At 33.7% G+C, this 27920-nt stretch overlaps 2 protein-coding genes and 1 pseudogene across 4 annotated transcripts; 1 reads left to right on the forward strand and 2 right to left on the reverse strand.

The window, feature by feature from the left end:
• Nucleotides 1-493: 493 nt before the first annotated feature.
• LOC129890438 (uncharacterized) lies at nucleotides 494-2276 on the forward strand. The gene is made up of 4 exons (XM_055965995.1): nucleotides 494-687; nucleotides 1178-1422; nucleotides 1537-1728; nucleotides 1876-2276. The coding sequence occupies exons 1-4, from the start codon at nucleotides 494-496 to the stop codon at nucleotides 2274-2276; spliced, it is 1032 nt and encodes a 343-aa protein (XP_055821970.1).
• Nucleotides 2277-5641: 3365 nt separating this feature from the next.
• LOC129890439 (uncharacterized) lies at nucleotides 5642-8618 on the reverse strand (annotated as a pseudogene).
• A 576-nt stretch (nucleotides 8619-9194) lies between these two features.
• LOC129888973 (BAG-associated GRAM protein 1-like) lies at nucleotides 9195-27745 on the reverse strand. Of its 3 annotated transcripts, XM_055964051.1 has the most exons (18): nucleotides 27311-27741; nucleotides 23319-23369; nucleotides 23036-23133; nucleotides 22142-22217; nucleotides 21717-21845; nucleotides 21550-21596; nucleotides 17844-17961; nucleotides 17623-17739; nucleotides 17128-17157; nucleotides 16913-17012; nucleotides 14913-15019; nucleotides 12807-12950; nucleotides 12619-12723; nucleotides 11102-11248; nucleotides 10954-11007; nucleotides 10723-10786; nucleotides 9603-9664; nucleotides 9195-9522 (listed from the first exon to the last, which is right to left on the reverse strand). In XM_055964051.1, exons 1-18 carry the CDS (start codon nucleotides 27488-27490, stop codon nucleotides 9412-9414), a joined length of 1740 nt encoding a protein of 579 aa, XP_055820026.1. In that variant the 5' UTR covers nucleotides 27491-27741; the 3' UTR covers nucleotides 9195-9411. The 3 variants fall into 3 exon arrangements, 1 of the variants encoding a protein (XP_055820026.1); XR_008766765.1 differs by lacking the exon at nucleotides 9195-9522 and having other exon boundaries at nucleotides 10944-11007; nucleotides 27311-27742; XR_008766766.1 differs by lacking the exons at nucleotides 9195-9522; nucleotides 9603-9664 and having other exon boundaries at nucleotides 10724-10786; nucleotides 11102-11244; nucleotides 27311-27745.
• Between the last annotated feature and the right edge of the window lie 175 nt (nucleotides 27746-27920).

Below are 27920 nucleotides of genomic sequence, written 5' to 3' on the forward strand. Positions count from 1 at the left end.
TCCATCCTCTAAGTACTTATTTTCTTTGCAGTGACATATTTTTCCAGTTGTTATTTGATTAACTATATGATCAGTTAAGTTTTTGGTTGATGGATTTATATACAAGTATATAAAAAAGCTGAAGGTTCAATTCTTGCACTTCAGGAAAATCTTTTATGCTTATAATAAATATGATACTATATACAATACACAGAGACACTCATATATTTGTGCTTCATGGGAAAAACTTGAGAATTCACATGATGCATGATGCTGATTAAGTTGAGTGACTTCTGTTGTGAGCCTAATAATAAGTTTGTCCTACTATATTGCCCTTTATTTAGAATCTTTGTGATCTCTGCTTGTGTTTATATTTCTATTTTTCTTATTTGTTTGTCGAGAATATACTACTTCCTTAGTCAAAGTAACAACGACAACAACATAGCCAAACAGAACACTAGTTTAATTTCAGCATTTTCATTGGCATCTTCAAAAAAATATGCAGGAGAAAAACATGGCTAATCTGGCTGTGCTACTTTACTTCAATGGCCGATGGGATTCTAGCAACAAGTATATTAATTACTTGGCAGATGGTGTGTTGATAAATACTAATTCAACATTTGCTAGCCTCGTTTCTGTGATTGTTGCTCAATTGTCAATAGATACATCAACAAGTAAAGTTGAAATCAGATATAAGATTGATGAAAGGTCTCATCCAATTCAAATTCATAGCGATATGGGAGTAAAAGTGTATATTAAAATAAAAAAGAACATAGAGATATGTCAAAATACCCTTTATGTGTCACAACCACTAAATCGGTCAACTTGGAGAGTGATTCCACCTTAATTCCACTATTATGTTCAGACACTTCAGAAGACATGAGGATTACACACAATTCATACTTTTCTAATGCATTTAGTGGTATCGGTGATGCGCTGGAGTTAATTGGCTTTGGATCATGTGAGGAAGTTGATGAGCAAGAAGAAATACAACCAGGCATCATTATTAACCCCAATCAATCTTTTTTTGAGAAAGATCAAGTTTACAAAAATAAATATGTTCTTACCAGTGCACTAAAAAGACATTCCATTCTTAAACACTTCGAATTCAAGACATTGAGATCAAGCTCAACATGGTAAGACTCAAATTCAAGTTAGTTTATACTATTGATTGTCTATTAATAATTTTTTTCAACAGCTATTCAATAAAATGCCTTGGAGAAAACTGTACTTGGAATTTATGCACTTCAAGTGTGAATAAATCTCAAATGTTCGCTATTAGAGATTTTGAAAGCGAATACACGTGTTTGTTGCTACATAATTCATTATCGAAAAGACAAGCAACAAAGACAGTTGTTGGGAGTATTATTGTTGACAAATATATTGATCCAGATGCCAACTACACACCAAGAGATATACAAAATGACATGTTACATGAATATGGTGTGCGGCTCACATATATGCAAGCTTGGAGAGCTAAAGAAAAAGATCTTGAATTAGTCTGAGGTGATCCAGCTCAATCATATGCAAAGTTGTCAAGTTACTTTCATATACTAGAGGCAACTTACCCTGGTTCTTATATAAGATTGCACAAATCAGAGGATGACCATTTCCTATATGCATTTGTAGCTCTGTTTACATCGATAAAAAGATGGGAGTATTGTAGACCAATTGTAGTTGTTGATGGAACTTTTCTAAAAGGAGCATACAAAGGGACAATGCTAACAGCTAATACCTTAGATGCAGCAGGTGAGACTTTTCGAATATAATACTAATGCTTCTATAAATGAAATTCTAATTTTAATTTGTATTAAAAGTCTGCACAATGTATTAAAAATGTATTACACATGAAATAAAAATGTATTAAAAATGTATTAAATATTATACCTGATGCAGGGAGTATACTGCCTCTTGATTATGCCATTGTTGATTCAGAGAATGATGCATCTTGGAGGTGGTTTTTTGAACAATTCAGAGAGGTATTTGGTCAAAGATCAGAGATGTGTATCGCTTTGGATAGGCAGGCAAGCATTATTAAGGTAACTTCAATTGTTTATGATGAAATACCTCATTTCGCGTGTATATGGCACTTGTTGCAAAACATAATGGAAAATTTCAGAAAGAGTCAGCAAAAGATAACAGAATTGTTCTACTCTATGGCAAAAACATACACCACGGTAGAGTTTAATCAACATATGGAAATTGTTGAGAAGATAGATAAGAGGATTAAAGACTACTTGCTGAAAATTGGATACAACAAATGGTCACGTGTTCATGCTCAAGTAAATAGGACTTGAATGATGACATCAAATATTGCAGAATTAGTCAATTCAAGAACAAGATATGCCAAAGTTCTTACAGTCTTGCACCTCCTAGAATTCATGAGACAACTTGTTCAAAAATAGAATAACAATAACAGGTCAAAGGCAATATTTTCAGGATTTTACCTTGGGAAAAAGTATGAAAAAATTCTACAACGTAATAAAACTGCATCGGAGAAATTAAGAGTATGGTATCTGTAAATTTCTTTTTCCTAATATTTTTTCTTCTGATTCACATGTAATATCTCTCTTGCTTATATTTCTTCTTATTTTTTATAGGTTAGGGAGAAAAATGAATATGTGTATATAGTACTTGATGGCATTACACGATTCACGGTATGTCTTCAACAACGTATATGCACATGTGGGAGATTTCAATTGGATGAGCTGCCATGTCCATATGCTTTGGTTGTTTTAATAATAAAACACACTAGTTATGAAAAATATTGCTCTGATTACTACACAAGAGGGAATTTATTGTTGATATACCAGTGTCACTTGAATTGCCTCCCAGATAAAAGCACCTAGAATATACCAACACACGTTCTTGAAGAGGTTGTACTTCCACCACTTGGAAAGAGACCTCCTGGGAGGCCAAAATATAAAAGACATAAACAATTGAGAGAAGATGGATTCAAAAAATCAAAAATAACATGCAGCTATTGTGGACAACAAGGTCACAATAGGAAGACTTGCAAGAATGTTAGGCCTTTGGATTAAGAATAAAGAATGACATTTGAAATAAAGAATAAACTCTGTTTGTTTTAGGGCATTAGTTTTCTACAAGAATTCATTTTTTAGTTCAAGTTTAATTCATTTTTTGTGGTCTATAGATCACTGAAGGCTTTTTCATTAGCTATAATTTTCATTCGTGTCTAATTCTCTTTTAATTCAACTTTGGTGTGTATGTAATTCATTTTTAGTTCAAGTCTAATTCATTTTTGTGTTCTATGGATTACTGGAGGCTTTTTCAATAGCTACATTTTCCATTTTTATCTAATTCTCTTCCAATTCAACTTTAGTGTGTATGTAATTTATTTTTGTGTTTCTATAGATCACTGAAGACTTTTTCATTAGCCACACTTTTCATTCGTGTCTAATTCTATTCTAATTCAACTTTAATATGTATGTAATTTATTTTTTATTCAAGTTTAATTCATAATGCATGTTTCAGTTTGATAACACTACTGAAATACATCACTGAAGGTTTTTTCATTAGCTACAATTTTCATTCATGTCTAATTCTCTTCTAATTCAACTTTGGTGTGTATGTAATTCATTTTTAGTTCAAGTCTAATTCATTTTTGTGTTCTATGGATTATTGGAGGCTTTTTCAATAGCTACATTTTCCATTCTTGTCTAATTCTCTTCTAATTCAACTTTAGTGTGCAAGGCAAGGCTGCGTACAATAGACCCTTGTGGTCAGGCCCTTCCCCGAACCCCGCGCATAGCGGGAGCTTTAGTGCACCGGGCTGCCCTTGGGTATGTAATTCATTTTTGTGTTTCTATAGATCACTGAATGCTTTTTTATTAGCCACACTTTTCATTCGTGTCTAATTCTATTCTAATTCAACTTTAATATGTATGTAATTTATTTTTTATTCAAGTTTAATTCATTTTTTATTGAAGTTTAATTCATAATGTAGGTTTCAGTTTGATAACACTACCGAAATACTTTAACATTAACGTAGCTATGTATTGCATTATAAAAAAGAAGATATATTTTACATGAACAAAAAACTATATTAAAAATATATTTTACATGTACAAAAATCATCTTAAAAAGGATAGCACAAAACAATCTTCAAAATCTAACTAATACATCAGCTATAAACTGTTTTTAGACAACATAGTTTTCATAGACATTTTAACTAATATAACTACATTTATTTATTTATGTGGTCTTTCGTCTTCACTTTGAAGGTTACTCTTTTGCTTCTTCACTGCATATTCCCATAGTAGATCCCCAAACCTCTTTCGGAGACTGTCTGCACTTAGTTGTTGATTTGCAATATCCTGGCCATTGCTCACTAACTCCGCAAAGACAGCCATAAAAACTCCACAGTCCCTACAAAATTTAAAATATAAAATTATTATAAAAATACTATTGAGTTTAATAAGACCAATACAAAAGATAGTATTTATTTGATAAATAATTAAACTTACAATGAATCTTCTTGTTGTCTTGGAATCCCTTCAGTTATGAACTTACAATCAATTTTCCATTCTTGTCTAATTCTCTTCTAATTCAACTTTAGTGTGTATGTAATTCATTTTTGTGTTTCTATAGATCACTGAAGGTTTTTTCATTAGCTACACTTTTTATTCGTGTCTAATTCTATTCTAATTCAACATTAATATGTATTAATTTATTTTTCATTCAAGTTTAATTAATTTTTCATTCAAGTTTAATTCATAATGCAGGTTTCAGTTTGATAACACTACTGAAACACATCACTGAATACTTTTTTATTAGCTACAATTTTCATTCGTGTCTAATTCATAAAAATGTAACTCATCTACATTAGCACAGAGAATACAAGCACACAATCCACTATTCAGTTCCAAGATCTATGATTATGAATAGTAACACTAGCAGCTAAAACCATGCAGCAAATTATATTCATAGTCAAAGTTCACCATTCTTCTAAGTGAAAACATGTGAAAAAAATAATATTTACCTCAATTGTAAAGCAAATACAAAACCCATCAAGCAAAAGGCAAAAAAAGAGCAAAAACTCACGAGCTACCACCAGCAAAAATGAAGCTAACCCAATTCAAGAACTCCTCTACATTAGGACAAAGAATACAAGCACACAATTCACTATTCAGTTCCAAGGTCTATGATTATGAATAGTAACACTAGCAGCTAAAATCATGCAGCAAATTATATTCATACTCAAAGTTCACCATTTTCTAAGTGAAAATATGTGAATAAAAAATTCAAGCTTAAACTACAACTTAGATAAGTAAAAACTCTAAACAGTAAATAAACTTAAGTCCCTGCCAGCAAGCAAAACAAGATAATATAGATGTATTTATAACATAAAAAAACCTCCATTGAAGTCTAATCCACCAGAAAATATCTCGCCAGCCTTTTTGTTAGATGATTTCCTCGCTTTTTGAGTAAAAGAATTGTTGTCTCTCTTAGCAAACAACAAAGAAATATCCTTCAATAATTTTTTGTTGGAATTCATCAAAAATTCTTTCATTTGAATAGATTGTAAGTCTATCTTCTCTTCAAGAGCTTTGTGATTTTCATTCGCCTAATATATAATCAAATATAACACAAATATTAGAATAACAGTTTTGAAAAAGATAAAGCCTAAAGGCAAGTTAGCTTATACCTTTACAAGTTCTTTTCTCAACTCTATAACCTCCTTGGTCAATATATCTAGACTATGCTTTGATCCTTTCGGCTTCAATTTCAAGATTTCAGAATGGTAATCACGAGGTTCAGGAAGCCTCAATTTAGATACCTCATCTTCACTCACCACTATATTCTCAAACTGAAATTAAAATACAAAAATAAATAGATGTATTAACTTGAGTTGAAATAATATATATATATATATATGTGTCATAAATTGTATTAACTTTGTATAGATACCTTGCATTTCATAGGCATGAAGATGTCATTTTCAATATGCTTTTGCCAAGGATTTTCAGCAACTGTTTTTCACCTCAAAATTCTTGGAATAGAATCAGAAATTCGAAGAGCTAAATCTTCATCGACTCTATAACAACACTCAAATATCCAAATTTGAAGGGCAGTAGGCAATCCACCTAATCTATAGTACTGATTGATTGAATTAAGCTTGTGCCTCACATTATCAAGCAACTTCTTGTAGACATCTAAACCCCATGGGTAAGAATTGAATTGTCCACTTTCCACAAGGTAAAAATCTCTATTACTAATTTGGTATTCATTGTTCTCATATGAGAACAAAAAATCATTAATAAAGAACAAAACAGCTAGTGAAACGGCAGAATCATCATCTATGAATTTTTTTGATAAAAACAACTCGCGTAGATGATTCTTTTGAACAGTAATTTGTTCAGGGAAATAATTGCTCAACAACCGACAAGGAGAATCTGGAACATTAACAGAGCAACAATCACTAATACAATTTAAGCCTGTAATTAACCCAAATTTCCTAAGTCCGAAAAACAGCATCTTCTCATTTAATTCAACAGCAAACACATCATCTGCTGTGTGTTTTAACTCCCTGTTCATAAGGCAATGAATAAGTTGGAGTTGTGTGATCACTTTCGGAAGGTCAAGAAAGTAACCAAAACAAGTATTCCTAAACAACTCGAGCTATTTTTCAGAAAAAGAAAGTTTTATTTTCTCAATCACGTCATGATTAGTATATGACGACCACCTACTTGAAGAATACAAAACATCTGGATGTCTCCAGAATTTACGATCCTGCATATAAATAATATCAATCTATCACTATAGATAATTATATCTTAACATGAACCCTCAAATAGGATTTAAAAGATATGTGAGATTTCAAGGAAAGAAGAGTAGTTTTATCAGTGTTAATATTAGCTAGTGGAGAAGAATGGTAATGAAGCATAATGAAAACTGCAAGAGAAAACAGAAGATTGCAAATTCTACCCATGACTGTTTTTATATTGGAATGTCTTTTATATGACAATAATTGTTAATAAAAAGCAATGATCTTAGAAGATCTATTTATTGATATCAAATCTTTCTTTGGTCTTAAGCTCAACAATAAGATAAGATAAATACAAAATATTAAGGGATTATGAATCTAACATAAGAAGGGATTTCAAAATAGAGAAACTGCACTCGACAATAAATCAGAATTTTATCAAACTACACTTGATTTAAAGTGAACATACAGAGATACTGTAGAGTGTAGATATATAAAAAGGAGCTAGTCATGCAATAGTTATACATCTAAAGATTTCCTCAGCAATCAAGGAGAAAGGAAAAGAAACAGACATGGCTCCGATGTAAAATAAAAGGAAATCAAATATTTCATTTAAAAATGAACTATTGCCAATGTGTACTCCTCAAGTTTCAAGGAAAACACATCATCACAAACATACTAAACTTTAATGATTGCTTTGCTTTTTGCAAAAAAGGGGATATTACTGTTTTATTTTCACTCCTCTTTTAATAATGGAAGACTCTTGAAAGCAGTCTTAGCTTAGACTAAATTATTCTCATTGAAAAACTAATAGTTGTGAGGGAGAATAAGCTTGAAGAATCATATGGTAAAGAAATCTGCTTTGGATTCATTTTTACCTGCAGTTTTTGCTGCTCTACATGTGGCTAGTTCTAAAACATTGGATTTATGGGAGGATGATGAATGAGATTATTAATTGTTCCAATAAGTAGGAAGATGCTAACATAGGTTGCATATTAGTTCAAAGTTTAATTGTGTACAAATCACTGAAAACTTTTTTCATTAGCTATAGGTTTCATTCGTCTCTAATTCCTTCTAATTCAACTTTAATGTGTGTAATACACAATTTCATTTAAGTTTAATTCATTTTTGTGGTGTACAGATAACTGAAAACGTTTTTTAATTAACTACAGATTTCATTCATCTTTTATTCTCTTCTAATTCAACTTTAATGTATGTGTAATACATTTTAGTTCAAAGTTTAATTCATTTATATTTATTTATTTTAAAAAAATAAACAAATTGCAACACAAAAGATCTAACAATTCATGACAAAACTCTCAACATTCACTGATATAATAAACTTGAGGAAATAAATTTAGACTATAATAAAAGTATCAAATACATAAATTTTTCTTCAACATCTAGCACACAAGTTCAAAACAACAACAAACTAAGAAAATACACATAAACAGATTGAAAATGCTATCAGTTAAATAATGTGTTGGTAGAATGACATACCAGATATAAACTCTCCGATAGAATCGTATTTTTGCACAATCGATTTTGAATTTTTGAATTCTTCTCCTGAGCAACTGTAGGTTTCACTTTCTTTGACTGAAATTGAGGAGGTAAATCCTCAAAATCATCATCACTGCCAACAAATTTTTTAGATGCCGATGCAACATCAACTCATTTTCTTTTCGATTTAGATTTAGAACTCAATTCATTGGTTTTTTTTCTTACTTCTACCGCCCTTTTTCTTCACATGCAATGCTTGGAAATTTTGATTAACCTCACCACTAGCTTCTTCTGGAGATTGATTTGCAGAAATTCTCAAACTAAAAGTTGGAACGACATTCACTTCACCACTGCCTGTTGAATCAACAATTCGAATTCGTGGGCTTCTTCTAGGAAATTTCTGATCTTCCATTACAATTGTGCACCTAAAACCTATAAGTTCCGTCTGAAATAAACAAGAAGATGAAGGAATAAGGGAAGAATGAAGAAGAGATGAAGGAATAAGAGAGAGACGCAAAAACTGAAGAAAAACCTTAGAGAGAAACGCCCTTTCCTCTTCCTCAAATAAAAAGGGTATATAATGTTTCTTTAATTAAAATATTGCTATTGATTGTTAAAAATGGTAATAAAATAAAAGTATATTTAAAAATGGTAAATATTTTTTAAAACACATTCAATTAAGTAATTTATCCAAAAATAAATGAACTAAAAATCATAATTTAAATGGATAGACAGCTTATAGTTGGATAAGTGCTCAAAGCCCAATGATTTGTCTGTTTTGGTTATTTGAAAAAGAGAGCATTCCTTTATGAATTTTAATGGAAAAAGTGGCCCTTTAGGCTCAGATTATATATATTTGTCACTAACCATGAATAGGTGTCATGTATTCTCACTTGGTGTGAACTTTAGTGTAAATATAGACTAGAAAAAGACGTAATGGAAGCAATTGACAAGTTGCATTGAGAAGAGCAATATTAAGAAAAACACATTTGGGGATATTAGGAGAAAGAAAATCCACTAATCTAAATACAAAAATTGTGATCCATAAATTTACAAAAGCGCACCACTTGACCTCTGTTTGAGGAATAGGATGCAGTTACTATCCAAATTACACGGACTTATGGTAGTACTATCTTTACTTACAAACAAAACAGAATTATGAAACACTTACATCCTGAAGCTAAATATACCCTAAATTATATGTTCTATTGAGTAATGGAAGGCTCAGATGTAGCATTTTGCATTTCACTACCTGAGATTCCGGATTCAACAAATAAACGAGCCATCCCTGTCATTGTTGCAACCTCCTTCTTGTACTGCATAGGGGGTTTCTTATGAGTCAGTTTTGCTGCAGATATAGTTAAAAACACGAAAATCTTGCAGAGGCAAAAATTACCTCGTCAACAGCTCCTGCCTTAATTTTAGACTGCATAATACACCATTTCTTGAAATGTGCACCTGTTTGAATCTCAGGAGTTAGTTCACCTTTACAACATCATAATTCATATCCCCATTCTTAATCTGTTAAATGGTTGAAACTTCAAGTTCTAATCTACCGGTCACCCATATAGATATACTTTGCCATAGTTGCTCCAGTAATCATCATGTAACACAATTGACACTTATGAACTACGTGGTGGGCTGTATCATGCTTATAATTCATACAGATACATACAACAACCCAGTGTAATCTTGCAAAGTGGGAATTCACACAAATAGACTTGAATAATGATGACAATGCAGATTCAGACCAATCAGCTTGGAGTACTCAAGAAATGATCTAACTGCAGCTTGTGATCAAATGATCTTAGAGGTGGAACTTGGGAAGCATAAGTGAAGGCTCTAACCATTGCAAGAAGCAAACAGATTCACACCCACTTAAAATCCCAGCGTGATGGACGATAAGGGTAGTAGTCCCCCATAGACCCCAGGGCTTTGGTCAAAGTGGTAAGAGCACAACATGTGATGTGTGGGTTATGCACATGTCATAGGTTCGAAACCTGTCGCAGGCAAAATTTTGGTACTTAAGTGGAGAGGGGCAGAGGGGTGGGCTCATTATCCACCAAATTTCGAATTGTGCTCCTTTGGCCCTCAGAGACTTTCCGGTTATTAAAAAAAAAAGAAATAGTAATCCATAAGAGTCTACGAAAGAGTACTACAAGGTGACGAGTAAGGTAAGTGACAAAGTATAAAAAAATGATGAGCTAGAAGATTGCCAGACGTGTAACACAAGGATGATTAGAAAGATGAATGGCCAAAAGATGCTTAGAGGTTGATTAATGACACAGACTAGTTGATTTCTCATAAAGGTAAGGTCATTGCTGGTGATGCATTACAATATAGACAAATATTCCAGATCCTGGTCTACTTTTAGAAAGAATCTATTATCAAAAATTACCAAAAAGAATCGGCAGACCAGGAACCGGAAATTCTTTTCAACGAGCAAAAGGTGATAAATGAATAGTGGATTAAACACTTCCAACTGAATGAGAAACCATAGCCTAGAAGAAACTTACCAACTTTTATGTCTAAAACGCAGAACGATTCAGAAGATGCTTCTATAGACCATCTACAGTGAACCTGATTCAATATCAAATCTAATCAGTAAGAAAGATAAACAAGGGGCAATCCTACAGCAGATAAGCGATGGTATAAAGCATGTGGGGTCATCTATTAAGGACCTCCATAGAATTGGAACCACAAATACTGGAAAAAGAATACGGGCTGATGACCAAACCTAGTAATACCTCAAAGCATGATCCAAATGGGACATCATGGGCCTGTTGTACAGTCTCAAAAACCTAAAAGAAAGGGAAATGGTAAATTAAAATAATACAAATTAATATAGCATAAAAACAACCAGTAAACAAGGTGGCAAATGAAATGATGAGATACCAGCATTTTCTTATCCGGTGACAAAATGGCATGCTGGTACTCCGTCATTGCTGAATCTGGGGGACACATAGGACTGTTACATATGGTTCTGAATGTAATCTCTCTGACTTGACCGTCATACTCATCAGCAGAATGCCATTGACCTATCTAATAAAATAAAGACATTCAAAAGTTTAGCCACAGTGCGGAAACACACAGTAATATCTCCTTCCAAAGATACGTTAAATTTTGTTAACCTAATTGCAGAAAAAGAAATGTATGCCTGTGACAACTACTTCTTATTATATTTAGTTTTTTACTTCCTCTTCTTCTTGAAGTCTGAAATTTTTGTGCTTCAAAACTAATTTAGTTAATTAAAATCAGCAGTGGTCAGTTAAATTTTAAAAGACAAAAGGGAACAACGAGGTCCAAGTCCACAAAGAACACATCAACTAAATATAAGCAGTTGTTTTCATCCTTCTGAATGGTTACTTCTTTTTGTTCCATCCAAAAATAACTCATATTACACTTTCTTCTTAATGTTTTTAATTAGCTCATTCAGTTTTTCTTATTGTTTTCAGAGTTAAGGATGCCCTTTATTAATTGAGGAAATTTCTGCAGTATGCAGGAAAAAGTGAAATAAGCTAAATTCAACTCGCTAAGTTGTCCACTCATATTTAGGTGATTTAAAGTTGTTTAGTAACAGTAAGGTATAAGTATTTATTCCCTGTTGATCATAAAATTCTGTGTAGGAATAGGGATTAGATATAGTGATGCCAGTAATGTATCTAATTCATCAGACTTCAGAAGATAAAAGATTTCTGAGAAAATAATGCTTTTTAGATTGTGATAGGCAACTCTCCCTTTATGATTTAATGCCTCATCAACCTAAAGGATATTTCCTAGATATTTAGGTGTCATTTTCTTTCCATTCTACTCAGAAGTCTTCTCAACTAATCATCCCATTAAATCTCCTAAATTGCTCTTCCCTCGGTGCTACTTTCGTGTTCCAAACCATCAGCAGCAACCCTTACTCTTCTTCGGCCCCTTCTGACCGGCCCGGGCATATACTCAGCAGTAGACTCCATGCAGATTTGGATATATACACACAACATACCATCACATTCAAGATATGGAGCAAATATATTTCCACCAAGTTCACTTTTTCTGCTTAATTTGTTTTCCAATAAATAGATAGAGATTAATAAGAAACTGCACCAGAAGCACTGTAACCTGATAATCAATATCACAAGTTCTTCAAGGTTTCTTACTTGATTATTTCCTCTTGGAACTCTAGCTATTACCTACCTCTTTTACTTTTGACTGAGCCTATGCCCCAAAAGATGCATTTCAATTGAGCAAGAAATTATTTGACATCCAACTGTAGTAAAACATCCCACTTCACCCATAAAAAGTTTTTAAGAAAAAAGTGGAAAAGAAAACAAAAGCTGTAGTACTTGAGCTCTGAAATGCATAAAATGAGAAGCACAATTCACAAAAAACGTTCCAACTGTAAGAAACCGGGACATGGAACTTACATTGAGATTAGAATCTTTGCGTGCCATACGGTACTCGGTAGTGAAATTTGAACCATCAGCCAATAGTATGTCAAAAAACTGCTGAGGTGTACATGGGAAGATGTCCTGAAAATTTATAATAAAATCTTAAATCATGTATCAAGAGGTTCTTAGTTGCTAAAAGATAAGAGCTTAGGTTTCATACATACATTGTATATACCAGAAAGGACTTCTTCTTTAATAAAAGGCTGAAATTTCCCAGTCCTTGGCACATTTTCTTCCCGACTCATATCCATCTTTTTACTTCCTTTAACTGAGCTGCTATGTGCACGTAGTGCTGACTGTTCCCTCTCCTAAAAGAAAACCAAGATGGAAAATTTGTGGGGACGGGGGGTCATGACCAAGAAGATAAATGTAACAGGTATAGAATGGAATTTCTGGGGAAAACTGTCATGACCAAAAGATGCACTATAAATAATAACAAATTTCTTACATTCTAGCTTTACGAGCAAATTTAAAACTGCTGATATTAAGAATAAATCTGCACATGATGTTGCTTCAACAAGCTCACATATTAAAATATCATTACATCACATCAGAAGTATGTAGTGACAATAACAAATTGCTATACCACTGACTTAGCAATGTTTTGTAGCCTCCAAGATTAAGAGAGCATTTCTTTGCTCGTCTGCTTGGCCAACAAGTTGATAAGATGCTTATGAACATGAGTGTCATTCTTTAGTAATAAAAATATTTAGGCAGGCAACAATTAACATGTAAATTAAAGCCTCTGCATGAGTCACGCAAGTTTTCTGTGAAGCACTTATCAGTTGATTGGGACATTCCTTACATAGTTACACAATGCAATCACATTGAAGAGACTCGTAAATGCTACTTACGACATGTTTTCCTTGGTTTACAAACCAATAACCCTTCCTTTAATTTTTGAAAAAATACAAAAAAAAATGATAAATTCATACATATTAACCAATAACCCTTCCTTTCTAAACCTAATTTATCCAACCCTATTTGAAACCAAGTTATCAGGATGTTATCAATATGACAAAAAGCTACACTAGAAAAGTAAAGTCTCCACATGAAACAGAGATTATTGAGATGAAGTTGCTGACTTGCTTCTGCCCTCAAAAGGCTCATGTCTCTGCTCCCAATGATTAAAATTATTGTCTAGGATCATATTCTTATAATTGATTTGAAAAAACTCACTCCATGACAGCAATCACCCTTTTTTCTTTGGAACAAGGGTCTATTCGGTTGTAAGAAATATACAAGCACATAAAGTAGGGTGTTTAATGTCATTCTTCTACACTACTAGGCAATTGAATCATCCATCACAATTCAACATATGTATTCTAGTCCTTTTATTTTTTTCTATTTTCTTTCTTTATATTCTTCACGCATTCTCATGCTCGGAACGCACACAGATATGCCAGAATGTTAATCACCCTAAACGGCTTCCTACCACAATATAGCTCTTCATGAGAGAACATCAAAATGGTAATCATAATCAAACAGCTATCCAAAGTCTTCTTACCTCGAGTGTATATATAGATATTAACTATGTTAGCGGAACTCTTGCATCACTTAGAAGTGAGATAAAATGATATATAGAAGAAAGACATAAATTTGATGTCTACTATGCTAATGCATTAGAACAGGTAGCTTACATGATAACTATCCTATAAGCTACATGACCCTTTTGGTAAAGTTAAGTAGGAAATATTTCCAATGTGCAGAACAGTGAAGCAGGCGGGAGAGGATGCAATCACTTACTAGTTCACTGTCCTATTGCATACAGATTATGGTGTATGGTCTGGAGAATAAATTTGAGCGTAACAGGTGATACTAGGGACTGTAGAATGGTGCTTCTAGCAAATAAATTGGGAGAAAGGGAAGGAAAATGAGAGCATCCGAAAAGCTCCTCCTGCACTCATGTAGCTAATATGCCAAGAGAGACTAGGAGAGCATTTGAACGGATAGAGAACTTGTTCATACAGATTATTGGAAATAACAAATTTGTATTACTTTGAAGCACTTAGTGATACTGTGTTAGTGTTGATGCTCTTTGCAGATTCTCATATCTTTCTTTTAGATTCTCTATATTTTGTAAACACCTTGTATGTGGGATTTCCCCATCTCATTAATAAAATTATAACCTCATCAACAAAAAATAAGAGGAAAAACACAGTGAAGCAGGCAATTTGATTTGTCGGACGTAGCAACCTTCACTAAGAATGTATAACTGCTTAATGTCTCAAATAATCAGAAGAAGGACTAATTAAAAGCACAGAAGATACTTTTTTCTCTGCTTCTAGCATGGCATGATAGTTCATTGCTGAGCGTTGCAAGGCTCTAATTGCATGATTCCTATTCCAAAAAGAAGCGAACATATATCGAACCCTCCCTGGAAATTGAAAAGTTATGTGATTAGACAATAGATATTAAGAATCAAGAATGTCAATATTAAATCGGGAAAGGGTCAAATATACCCCTATACTATATAAAATTATTTAAATATACCCTTCGTTATACTTTTTGTTCAAATATACCCCCCCCCCCCGGTTATACTTTCGATCTAAATATACCCCTCTCATTATACTTTGGCTCAAATTTATGCTAAGTTTTGACCCACATCCACAAAAACTAATCCAATTCCATTAAAAACTCACCCATTTTTAACCCATTCTCTCAGCTTTGAGTTCATTTCTATTCATTTGGAAACCACAATAGTATTTTAAGAAACCACCATTTTCATTTGCACTTTTCCAGAGCTGCCAGCATTTCAATGACGAAAAATTATTATGCACACAATGAAACAAAGCCACTTTTTAAGGTTGTAGTTTCAAGCTATAGTTACGGAGTGGGAATTAAATTATAATAAAAAGATATCAATTATATATTCATTGCCTAGCTAATTTACCCAATTACATGAGTCCTATGCCCTGTTTCGCCAGGTACTGTCAACATGTCAAATTATTTAGCAATTTATCCGAAGAACTGGAGGGTACTTGACAACAAAATCTTGTTGGAATTAAGAGGTATAAGTTGTAGTAGTAGTACTGCTTATGGTTTAAGAAAAGAGAAGAATTAAGACAAAAAGGAAAGAAATCAAAGGGAGAGGGAATGCATTGGGATGGGGAGAAAAAAGTGAATTTTTAGACAAATCAGGTATTTAAAATTAGGGGGGGCATTTGATTCTGAGCTTTTCACATGTCACTCCGTCAAAATTAAGAGCAAAATTGAGCTAAAGAATAATGGGAGGGGTATATTTAGTCCAAAAGTATAACGGAAGGGGTATATTTGAACCGAAAGTATAACGAAGGGTATATTTAAACTATTTTTGATAGTACTGGGGTATATTTGACCCTTTTCCAATATTGAATTCACCCATCTAACATGAGTTAACATAAAAAACTTCTCTTCTTCGCAATTTGTATCTCATTTTCACTTGAAAGAGTATCGATAGAGGAGTTAATTGTGTATATTTTTTAGTTTGTTGTTAACTTGAAGAACATGTGGTGCCAGCTAACAGGTAGCTATTAGAGTTCTTTTTTTTTTTCATTTTTCCCTAAAAGCTTTTAGTATTAAGTGGCAGAAAAAGAAACGATTGCATTACGAAGTTTAAAACAAGGTCCTGAGTAATTCTGGATTATATTTGATATGGTACTTAAAAATTCATTTTCTATTTTTTTTATAATAAAGAAGCCATTAGATTACCAAGTGAGCAACGAAGTACAAATAAAAAAAACTGCCTACTTGGACATTATGCCGCAACGGCAGTTCAGCATAGCTTCCTACCAAACAAAAATAATCCTACACCACACTATACTCTATATAGGGTAGAAGTTATGGTGAACCAGCCAAGACTTCAATTTGGTGCTTATAGCTCCTCTTGTATGAATGTCTTGGATTATCTGCTTCACAATAGACTCAATGGACTGCTGCTTCTTGTTATAAAATTTCATTTTTCTTAAAATAAAAGTAGATTCTATTTTGAGTCAGTCATCATTTTCTTTATAAAAGTAAATACAATATGAAGGAAACTTGGCATGAACTTTTAACTCACATTATCGCGCTAGGAGTCTACAAGAGTTATACAAGTCATCAGATAATCTCCTCCTAACAAATCAATCATTCTACACCTCAACCCAAAATCAGTTTGCACAGGCTTTCCTCCTAATAAATCGAAACTCAAACAAGTGAAAAGCTCATTTCATTATCCAACTTGCCGACTCATTTAAAGGAAGAAAAAGCATATAAAATAATTAAAGTTTGTAGAATAGTTTGGTTTACTAACCATCAGAATTTCCTAAAGGAGGTACCCCATGACCGCCAGCACCTGTACGCATAATTATTGTAATAGCAGGGTTAATGAATGCATGCTGGCTCCTCCTTATCTAAAAGCAAAATAACACTACCATCAATTTCCAAAATATTTCTAAGGCAACCTTCCCAAGCACCGTGATAACTTGGAAATGACAATCCTCATAACATGCACAGATAATATCATACCTCGTCAATATCTCCTAAAGGAATAACTACCTGTGAAAAGAGAAATATAAGCATGGTCAAATAAGTAGCCTAAAATACACAAGCTTCAGCATTCTTGAGATGAATTTACTATATCAAAAATGTACGGGGGAAAATACAGTCTTGACCAGTTAGATCCAGGGTTGGAAAGAGAAATATTAGGATATAGAACCAACTGCATATACTAGAGAATTAGAAAAGGGTTGTCTTTAGCCAGATTCAAATTTCATTTGACAATCAGAAAAAAAACTCCAACAAATTTTGAATAACATTCTCCAAAGTTCACAATATCCACCAGTAAGGTCGCACTAGAAATATTTGTAACTAGGCTCCTGAATGGAAGTATTGCACCCAGGACAAGCTAATTAGCATTGGGGAAAAAAGACAAACAAACATCACATGTAAATGCTTGAAGAAATTCAAAGAGCAAATCCATAAGGTTCCAATTTAAGGCATAGAATGTAAGGTGGAACTGACCTTCATTTGCTTTGAGAATACATTTGAGTGGAAGCAAATGTGCCACGAGGATACATACATACGTCCATGATACAAAAATGACCTCTCAAGTGCACAAGAATAACTATGCTCAACAGCCTGCAATTAATGGTTCCTTTAGCAATCACGCTGAATCGTCTAGTTTTCAAACTTAGTATCCTTGCGAAACCAAGAGACCGCTATAAAACCAAATCAGCACTTGCCTCATCAGCAGGGAGATCAAAAATTGTTTGCAGTGGCCCAGGTTTCTGATGAACTACAGTAGGCCCTTCTTTATCCACAGCAATCCTTCTACGAGTATTAGCACAGCCATTCAAACCCCTAAGACACCAGAAAGAAAACATAGAGGGAAAGAACATTATCCACCAGCTCCCAGAAATATTATCTTTTGGTGAGATAGATACGACAGAACTATAACAATTTATCATCAATTATTTTGCCGATGGATAAATAATCCTCCAGAAATCGAAAGAGTAACTAACACTAAATAAGTCTACTGCAACTCTCCATTGAAAGCGAGTAATGTTCGAATTGTTAATACTTTCTAACTTGTAAATTAAAAGCATTATCTAAATATTGCAAAACAAAGAAATTAGATTACATCTTATCCTCCACTTGCAAAATAGTGAAATAAAGGATCAACAAAATCATACATGCTCTTTCTACCTCCCTTTCCCCTTTTCTCACAGAAGTGTTTCATTGCTTGGTTAATTTTCCCCCACTTCCTCCTCTTCTTAATGATAATTTATTACTGTGTTATTAATTTTTTTAGTACCAACCGATATGTTAGCATTATGTGTTATCACACCCACATTTGGCTTTTCTACATTTGCAGTAACTGGCATCAAACACTCAAATTCCTCCATGACTGCCTGAACTTGTCCCAAGTAAATTGGCATATTTGATTCTTATTTCTTTAAGTTTGTCATTCGAGATATCACATCATAAAAAAGGGGATATGTCATCAGTATATAAAGCACAAACCTTTTCCCAGACTTAATAGCATGTATGGAATGGAAGAAACAAGGGCATTATCTTGAAATCAACATATCACCACAAGAGACTACATAATTGAGCGCCAACCTTCTCCCACTGTGCTTTGGTTTTTTCATCTATCTCACTAGACTTTTCGGTTAAGTGATATTGAACATCTTGACCTTTGCACCATAACTCAATTGAGGAAACCCAAGCTAAATAATTTGAACTTCCCATTAATTAGTATATAAAGCACAAACCTTTTCCCAGACTTAATAACATGTATGGAATCGAAGAAACAAGGCATTATCTTGAAATCAATAGATCACCACAAGAGACTACATAATTAAGCGCCAACATTCTCCCACTGTGCTTTGGTCTTTTCATATCTCAATAGACTTTTGGGTTAAGTGATATTGAACATCTTGACCTTTGCACCACAACTCAATCGAGGAAATCCGAGCTAAATAATTTGAACTTCCCATTAATGATTCAGAAGTAATCTTAGAGCTCGAAGTTCTGATTCTCGTATTTTTGGAGCTAAAAACATCATATCCAAAAGACATCTTGTGATATCTTAGTAGACAAAAATTTGAAAAATAATCAAAGTCGGAGCCAGAATCTAGAAAAAACAGTTTCAATCGCCGAAAATTAAATCTGACCACAGGATAGTGGTCATAATCAGGAAAAAAAGTCTATGGGTATACTCAGATATTTAGGCTTGATTACAGTGATACTTTCTATCTCATGGCTAAAATAGCATACCATTCTTTTCTTTCCATGGTGGTTGTCCTCCACCGACCCTTTTACCAGTTGGACATTAAGAATGCTTTTCTCCATGGTGACCTTGAGGAGAAAGTTTATATGAAGCAACCATCTGGTTTTGTGGCTCAAGGGGAGTCTAGCCTGAGTATCGATTGCACCAGTCACTTTATGGTCTAAAGTAGTCTCCTCAAGCCTTGTTTGGGAAGTTCAACACAATACTTCAGGAGTTTGATAGGACTCGTAATGAGGCTGATCACTCTGTGTTTTATTGACATTCTGCTCCGAATCTATGAATTTATTTGGTGGTTTATGTTGACGATATTGCTATTACTGGCAATGACCAAGAAGGTATCACTGATTTAAAGCAACATCTCTTTCAGCATTTCCAAACCAAAGACCTCGACAAACTGAAGTATTTTCTAGATATTGATGTTACTCAATCCAGATCAAGTATTGTTATTTTGCAAAACACAAGTATGCCTTATACATTCTTAAGGAGACAAGAATAATGGGATGTAGAGCCATTGACACTCCTATGGATCTGAATGCTTAACTACTACTAGGACGGGGGGAGTCACTTTGTGATCCTAGAAGATACAAGTGGTTGATTGGTAAGTTGAATAATCTCGCAGTAACTAGACTTGACATTTCTTTTCTAGTGAGTATTGTAAGTCAGTTGATGGATTCTCCCAATGAAGTCATTGGGATGCAGTTGTGAGCATTCTACGATATAAAGTCAACTCTAGGTAAAGGACTACTCTTTGAGGATCGAGGCCATGAGCAGATTGTGAGATATACAGATGTTGATTAGGCAGGATCATCTTTTGATAAACATTCTACATCCGAATATTGTATTTCGTAGGAGGTAATTTGGTGTCCTAGAAAAGTAAAGAACAAAGTGTCGTTTCTTGATCTAGTGCAGAAGCAAAATATCAACCAATGGTTGTAACAACTTGCGAGCTAGCTTGGATTAAATAGTTGCTCAAAGAACTAAAATTTGGAGAAATAAGTCAGATAGAACTTGTGTGTGATAACCAAGCGCCCCTTCATCGAGTATTTCATGAGAGGACTAAGTACATTGAGATTGACTATCACTTTTTCAGAGAAAAGATACTCTCTATAGATATTGTTACAAAATTTGTGAAGTCAAGTGATCAGCTTGCACATATTTTCAACAAACCCATCCTCATTTTAAGTACATCCTTAACAAGCTTGGTACATATGACGTGTATGCACCAGCTTGAGGGAGAGTGTTAGAATAGGAATAAGAATAAGATTTATATATAGAATCCTACGTGGGAAAGGATTGCAATGTATTGTCTATAAATAGAGCTCATTGTAACAACGTAAATACACAATTCAATAATATTTTCTCCTATTTTCTCACAGCTTAACCATACAAGCTCTATAAAACATAACTTAGGGAATTGAAAATATCCTCTTAGAAACATTCTAAGTCATTTAAGAATCGTGACATCTACAATATCTTTTACAGCTCCTTATCAAAAAATATTTATCTTTTAGAGCCCAAGGGAAATGAGACACAAGCCATACTACCCCAGTACCTGCATTGAAGCTCAGCTAAGCGAAGCAAGGAGTTTAACTTATACTGCATCTAGTTTTGGGGTTAACACGTGCCTCAAGCGCGCCATTAACAACACAGATTTATAGTATGCACAAACCCAAGTTTTTAAGTTCACACTATATTCTCAAGTCACATGCCTTACAATAGCTCCTGATAAACAGGGTCATACCCAAGATTCCTTTTGGCATAACTCAGCAAAACTTCATTGCAGGATCATTTGCAGCATTCCCAACCATTAGGAGACTTTACGAGGGGAAAAGGAAAAGAGAAGAAAAGATTCATTCAACTACTGTGTAACATTACATATAAACATCTTTGTAAGTAATCCAATCACAGAATTCCTTATAGCACATAAATCTCAACATCAACTCGTCTTGATATAGTATGTACGTTTGAGAGGCAGATAATGCATGGACCAACTTCATCAAAAAAAAGAGAATGCATGGACCAAGAAAGGGAGCCTAATGAACTAAAATGAACATTATCAGGTTAAGCATTTTAGTAAATAGCATTAGTCCCACGTAGATTGGTTGACATTCAAACAGGAAGAAGTGTGAGGCCCCAAAAAGAAGGCAAAGCCCTACCTTGATGAATTGATATTGAGTTTTACTGTTTTAATGTGAAGACAAACCTGGAAAAGAAACGGGCATGATTTAGTCTCATCAGGATAGAACCTTTACATCAAGCAAAACCATGATGCATTATTCCAAAAGAAAAAGGAAAACAAGAAAATGAAATAAACAATAGATACCTGTCCTGATGTGCTGTTCAATGTATGCCAAACAGCACCTGTCTGACCTTCATTTTCAACAGGTACAGTCACTGAACCAAGAACAGCACTTTTCCAAATTATGTCCCAATCATATATTGTCACATTTATCTGCCGCACAATCAAGCACAACTGAGAATTATTCTAAAGAAAATGACCAAGAACACCAAAACTCATGTAACCACAAGTTAAACAACAACAACAACATACCCAGTGAAATCCCACAAGTGGGGTCTGGGGAGGGTAGGATGTACGCAGACCTTACCACTACCTCATGGAGGTAGAGAGGTTGTTTCCGAATTAGAGCACAATGTAATAAATGAATTAGAGCACCATCTCCAAAGGGTATTACAGAAACACAATATAGCACTTGTACTTCATTTGACAAGATGTGTTGAATAGCTTACCTTTGCTGGCAGCTCATCAACAGAAAAGTAGAACTCCTCCCCCCACATAGGATTTCTTGAGCCAGGGATCATTGAACTACAACAGGTACAAGAGTACACATCGAAACATGTTAACCAGATGCAACAACACATGCTGAATATATGCTTTCGTATAAGAACTTCTCCAACATTTGGCTAAATTATCCATTCCTCATCACTCCAAGCATACGCTTGCATACACACGCATACACATATATCTCAAGATGAGTCAAGATAACTGTCTCTCCTTCTCCCACCCCCACCCCCCTGCTTCTGATGATGAATTCAAAGACAAATCTTAGATTGTACCCATTGTATGCTCACAGCAGATCAGAGAAGCTGTGACTGATTTTCAACTGTTACTACAGAGTACGTGAAGTAAACACCATCGTAAAATGAAACCCAACCAACCACCAATGTAAGATATTGTCCATTTTCTCAAACACAAAGTTCAAAACAACTTTATCTCATTTTAACAATATTTCCATAGGCATCATTTTATTTTTAAAAAAACTGGAAGCTGATGAAAAACAGAAGAAGATCATCGTACCAGTAAGAAGCAAAACTAGCACGAAATTTCAAAAAAAGGGAAGGACTAAGATGTAATAAGGTTCTTAAGTTGATTTTCAAGTTAAAATAAATTCATAAATGTTCGTTTAAGTGAACTTTAATAGCAATTGGAAGGGACCAAATCAGCTATTCTCTCATGTTTGTGTCATGTTTTGACATTCAATTTACAAATATGTAATCGCACAAGAAAATCATCACACTTCCTTTTCAACACTGCAGCTTGGTTTCAGTCGCAGCAACTAGGTGACATCTATTTATATGACTGGCCATCCAAGATAACAGGATAACAAAAATAGATAGAGTCACCTAAATCTTTTTTGTGCGCCACAAGTGATGATTGCATATGGATCTGATGTGCCATTCAAATTAGCAGCAATGAGATTTTTAGCAGCTAACAGTTCAACCTGGAATATAGAAGAAACACTAGTCAAGTATGAATTCCTAACATAACTATTACATGCATTTAAAATCCCAACACATAGTCAATTTGAAGAATTACATTGGTAAGTAATAGCAATAGAGTACAATACACCGCAATTAGAGATAAGAATAATAGCATATTGCACGAGCACCAAGTTCAGAAATATACCTTGATTATATATGCAGAATTAGTTGGAGGGTCTCCTTTTAACTGGCCCATCTACAAAATAAGTGTACAACTACATGTCAAACAAGTCAAAATTACTCAATGTAAATGGATAATAAGTTTATAACCACACTTCCCAAGAGAACAACAGAAACAAAAGCCAAAAAGAAAAGGCAACAACCTAAACGAATGACTATCTAATCTTATCCAGTTAAGAAAACCATCAAGGTTTATAATTCTCAAAGTCAAATCGAGGAAGTTTCTCCTGATAAACATTCTAAAATAAACATAACACACATTAATGTTAAATTATCAGCCCATTACCTAATAACCTGTATCCAAGAGATGAGTGGCATTATTACTAATAATTTTGACAAATTCTTTTCCATAGAAAGTATTCTTCAATTCCAAATTGAATTTCTTATTTTAAGTTGGCACATATATTACATTAGGATATCACAGATTATTTATGTTAAGCGAGTGAACATGTGGCCACCACTGATTACTTTCTGGTTTTTGTGGATTAGAAAGGTAAGGCATTCACAACTATTGTGGAATATATTACCAAGACCTTCCCATGTTGTTTAACTTATTTACCCTCTAGATAGTCAACATCAACCTTCTTTAACTTAGGCTTCTCTAATTATCTTTTCGAAAGTTTTTGACTAGTAATGTTTTCCCATGAGTTCTTTTTTTATCTTAATGACTTCGCGGTGTTTACCCTGGAGTTTTTAAATTTACAATTTCTATTTTATTTTATTTTTGATAAAATCAATCTCTATTTAAAGATAATTCAATCATTTTTCAACGTTAAACTGAATAAATTAAGCCAACCTAGGTAATATGTTTTGGGAGGATGTAATATATGGTTAAAAGTGTGGTTTTAGGAGTGGTTAATATAGGGACATTCAAAGAAAAAAAGGAAACCATTTAATCTAGAACAGATGCAGTTTAAAAGAAAAATCATCAATGCTTAGCTGATGTCTTGTATTTACTAACTCTTAAAAGAAACATGTTCAAACATATTAATCAGCTGAGAAGTTTAAAACTCCAAAAATCTGCTGCCCAGTGCTTTAAATTTTACCAGTTAGTTTTTTCACAAATAACCAAGTGTATACTCCTTATTTCAAATTGCGGGTTTCAATTCTAGTTGAATTCTTCAAACTTCAAAGTAATATCAACTGTCTTGAAATAAAACATTAACCTTATACATATACCATCAGAAATTAAAATTTGACTCACTTTTTACACTTCCCAAAATCAAAATATATCAAAATATAGCTAACAACAAAATGGGTCCACTAGCTTAAACTAACATATATGTAAGTTCAAATACAATAAGCTGCACTAAAAATAGTGTTGGTCCAAAAGACTTTTCTGAAGAAGGTTCAAATGAAAAAAGGACATCTCTTTGCTAAGAAAAACAAATTACTTTTCCCAAAGAATTTATTTTTTCTTAAAATACAAACCACCCTTTTGTTTGGTGCAAACCTGAACCAAACCAAGCTTATTCCAGTTAGCCGACAATTACTTTAATTTTTTTGATATTTTTATTTTTCTTTGAATTTACATGTTCACTTCCCAGTTATTATGTTTCAAATCTTTACCATGGTTCCTTTCATGCACATTATTCATGATACTACTGAAAAGCTTATATGGTGAAGTTGAAATCAATAATATGTAGAGAGTCTGATCCAGAAACATCACATAAGACATGTAGTGCAAACACATTCCAATAAAAGATTCTTCTAAAATTTATTTTAAAATCTTCCCTAGAACACCTGAACACCATCCAAGTGCAGCCGCCATCCAAATTTTCATCTTACAAAAAGTTTGGAGTCCCTAAGTGAAACTGACAAGAGAAAAATAAAAACAACCTTGCAAAAACACCCAAACATTTGAAGCAAAGAGAATAAACTTACACATTCAATCAATCAACTATGCCTCAGTCCCAACTTATTTCACAAACAAAATTAAATTGATTAACCAACTTATTACATGAAGAAAGGAAAAAAAGGGAACCATCTGAAGATTGACAACTCATTCATAAAAGTTTTCACCTTTTTATAGTCATTTTTCCTTCATGGAAGAATAACACTGAATATTACTGTATAGATGTGCATCTTCATCAACACCGTTGCCTTTGATTAAGTCTAATGATTGGCCAACATCCAGCTACTAATAGGCCAGGCAATGCTATCATTATTTGTTTCAGGATAAAAAAAGTTATTTGTGGTAGGCTACAACATAAAGGTCATAGAACACAAAAATAATATCATTGTCACACATCATTTATCATTATATTCCATGTCCACATAATACCACAACATATTGTTAGGTTTCTGAAATATTTAGGCATATGACTCTAATTATATACTACAACTACTACTACTTCTACTATGCCTCAATCATAAACCAATTAAACAAAATTTCTCATAAGACACATCATTTCACAAATTTAGGCATTTAGTAGGAGACTGAGTGACCACCAACCACAATTCCCTGGTCTAACCCTTCCAAGGCAGCAATTTCACCAAGAACATAAACAAATATGACATTTAAAGAAGTCGGTCAACCAGAAATACAACTGTGTTTCCTGATTCTTGGCATCTTTTCATTACCAAGACACTCAAATAAGCATGGCTCTTACTTTAGAGCCCGTTTGGATGGGCTTAAAAAAAGTAACTTTTAGGTATGAAGTGCTTTTAGAACTTTGAAGTGCTGAAAGTTATTTTTATAAATAAGCAGTTGAGTGTTTGGATAAAAGTGCTTATGTTGAAAATAAGTGTTTGAATTTTAGGGTTAAAAGAATAAAAAGGGTAGTTTGGGAATTTAGTTAAAATATAAGGGATATAAAAGTAATTTCCATGATCAAACAAAATGGCTTTAAGCACTAGGAAAAAAAAAGTTAGAAATCCTAACTTTTCAGTTTTGACCGACTTTAAGAACTTTATGACTTAAAGTTAGCATTAGGCAAACACGTCCAAAAGCTAAAAAGGGGCAAAGCCAATCCAAACGGGCTCTTAGAAAGAAAAGAAAAAAAGAAACAAAAACCAAAGTGAATTTGGCCTTCTTCTCTGATTATATTCTATCACTACTACTAGTACTACTACTACTATGCCTCAATCATACACCAGTTAAAACCAAATTTATCATAAAATGCATCATTTCACACATCTTGGCATTTAGTAGGAGACCGAGTGATACCAACCACAATTCCCTGGCCTAACCATTACGAGGCAGCAATTTCGACTAGAATATAACAAATATGACATTTAAAGAAGTTAGTAAAGCAGAAACACAATTTTATTTCCTGATTCTTGGCATCTTTTCATTACCACGACACTCAAGTAAGCAATGGCTCTTAAGTAAGAAAGAAACAAACAAACAAAAACCGAAGTAAATTTGGCCTTTTCCTACCTAAGATACTATCTATGGAGGCAAAGTTTTTGCATTTTCAAAAGTGCAACTTAATTAGAAAGGCTGTACTTTACTTCTAAAACCAGCAACATTCCAAAGAAGCCTTCTACTCTCAATGGCCTTTCAGTATTACTAGGATATTCATCACCTTTTTTATATCATTGTTATCACGCAATAACAAAGTCACTTTCTATCACTTCAAAACAGTTTCATGTAACTAACTGATACGGAACAATTACAGTAATTCCACAAAAGACATGACATTCAATTAAATAACTTGTATAATGCACCATCAAACGAACTTGTAACATGCTTCTACAAAAATATCCCCACAATCCCATCATCAATGACTAATTTTTTTGAATAACCTAAAAATTCCCCCCACTGGGCTTTTGTTTGCTTCGGGGTTCGAACTCGTAATATGCCTCTAAGCCACACATCTCACTACTAATAGATCAATGCCCAACAACAAACGGTTACTCAAATTCTCTCGATACACATTTCTTGAACAATTTCAAAAGTAAAAAAAAAAACATAGAATTAAACAGAAATTCAGAAAAGAAGTCTAAGAAAACCTTGTCTTTATCATCGACGACACCAGAATCATCATCGACGGCAACACGTCCACCAGCGTTAGCATCTCCTCCTAATGCAAAGAACCAGTAAGAAATGATGATGAATGCCGTGGCGGCGACGGTGACTTTCACCTCCCACCACGACGGCACCAGTACTTCCAAAGCCGTCTCCACAATCATCTATTGCCTTTTTCCTTCAACCCCAAAACGCTAAACTTCCAGAAAAGATCAAAAAAACTCTAATTGAAAATGCCGGATCAAACCAAAATAGTCAAGATTTCCAAGCACACAAACGTTACTATTATGTATGTATATATATATATACACAGACAGATTACGTGTGTGATTGTGTGAAAGAGAAGGGTCAATGCCAATTGTCAAAGAAAGGAGCAGGAAGAAGAAGAAGAAGAAGAAAATGGAGGAAGAGGAACAGTTTTAAATTGGCCATTGTTGTAAGTTAATAGTAGTAGCGTGGAAAGAGAATTAAATTGTTGGTAACGAAATGACATTTTTACCCTTTGATGTAATGTTTGATTGGGAATTTTGAATTTGAATAACAGGGAGGATTAGGGGTATTCTTGGGATTACAGGATTTATAGAAAAGTTGGAA

Source organism: Solanum dulcamara, chromosome 5 (assembly GCF_947179165.1).
Source record: "Solanum dulcamara chromosome 5, daSolDulc1.2, whole genome shotgun sequence".
Lineage (NCBI taxonomy): Eukaryota > Viridiplantae > Streptophyta > Magnoliopsida > Solanales > Solanaceae > Solanum > Solanum dulcamara.

Coding starts and splice junctions, on each gene's coding strand:
- LOC129890438 (XM_055965995.1), top strand. CDS start 494: ATGGCTAATCTGGCTGTGCTACTTTACTTCAATGGCCGATGGGATTCT. Junction 1,423..1,536: donor TGACATGTTACATGAATATG/GTGTGCGGCTCA, acceptor TTCATATACTAG/AGGCAACTTACCCTGGTTCT. Junction 1,729..1,875: donor TAATACCTTAGATGCAGCAG/GTGAGACTTTTC, acceptor TACCTGATGCAG/GGAGTATACTGCCTCTTGAT.
- LOC129888973 (XM_055964051.1), bottom strand. CDS start 27,490: ATGATTGTGGAGACGGCTTTGGAAGTACTGGTGCCGTCGTGGTGGGAG. Junction 17,013..17,127: donor CTTTAGGAGATATTGACGAG/GTATGATATTAT, acceptor TTTTGCTTTTAG/ATAAGGAGGAGCCAGCATGC. Junction 11,008..11,101: donor CACCGGATAAGAAAATGCTG/GTATCTCATCAT, acceptor CCTTTCTTTTAG/GTTTTTGAGACTGTACAACA.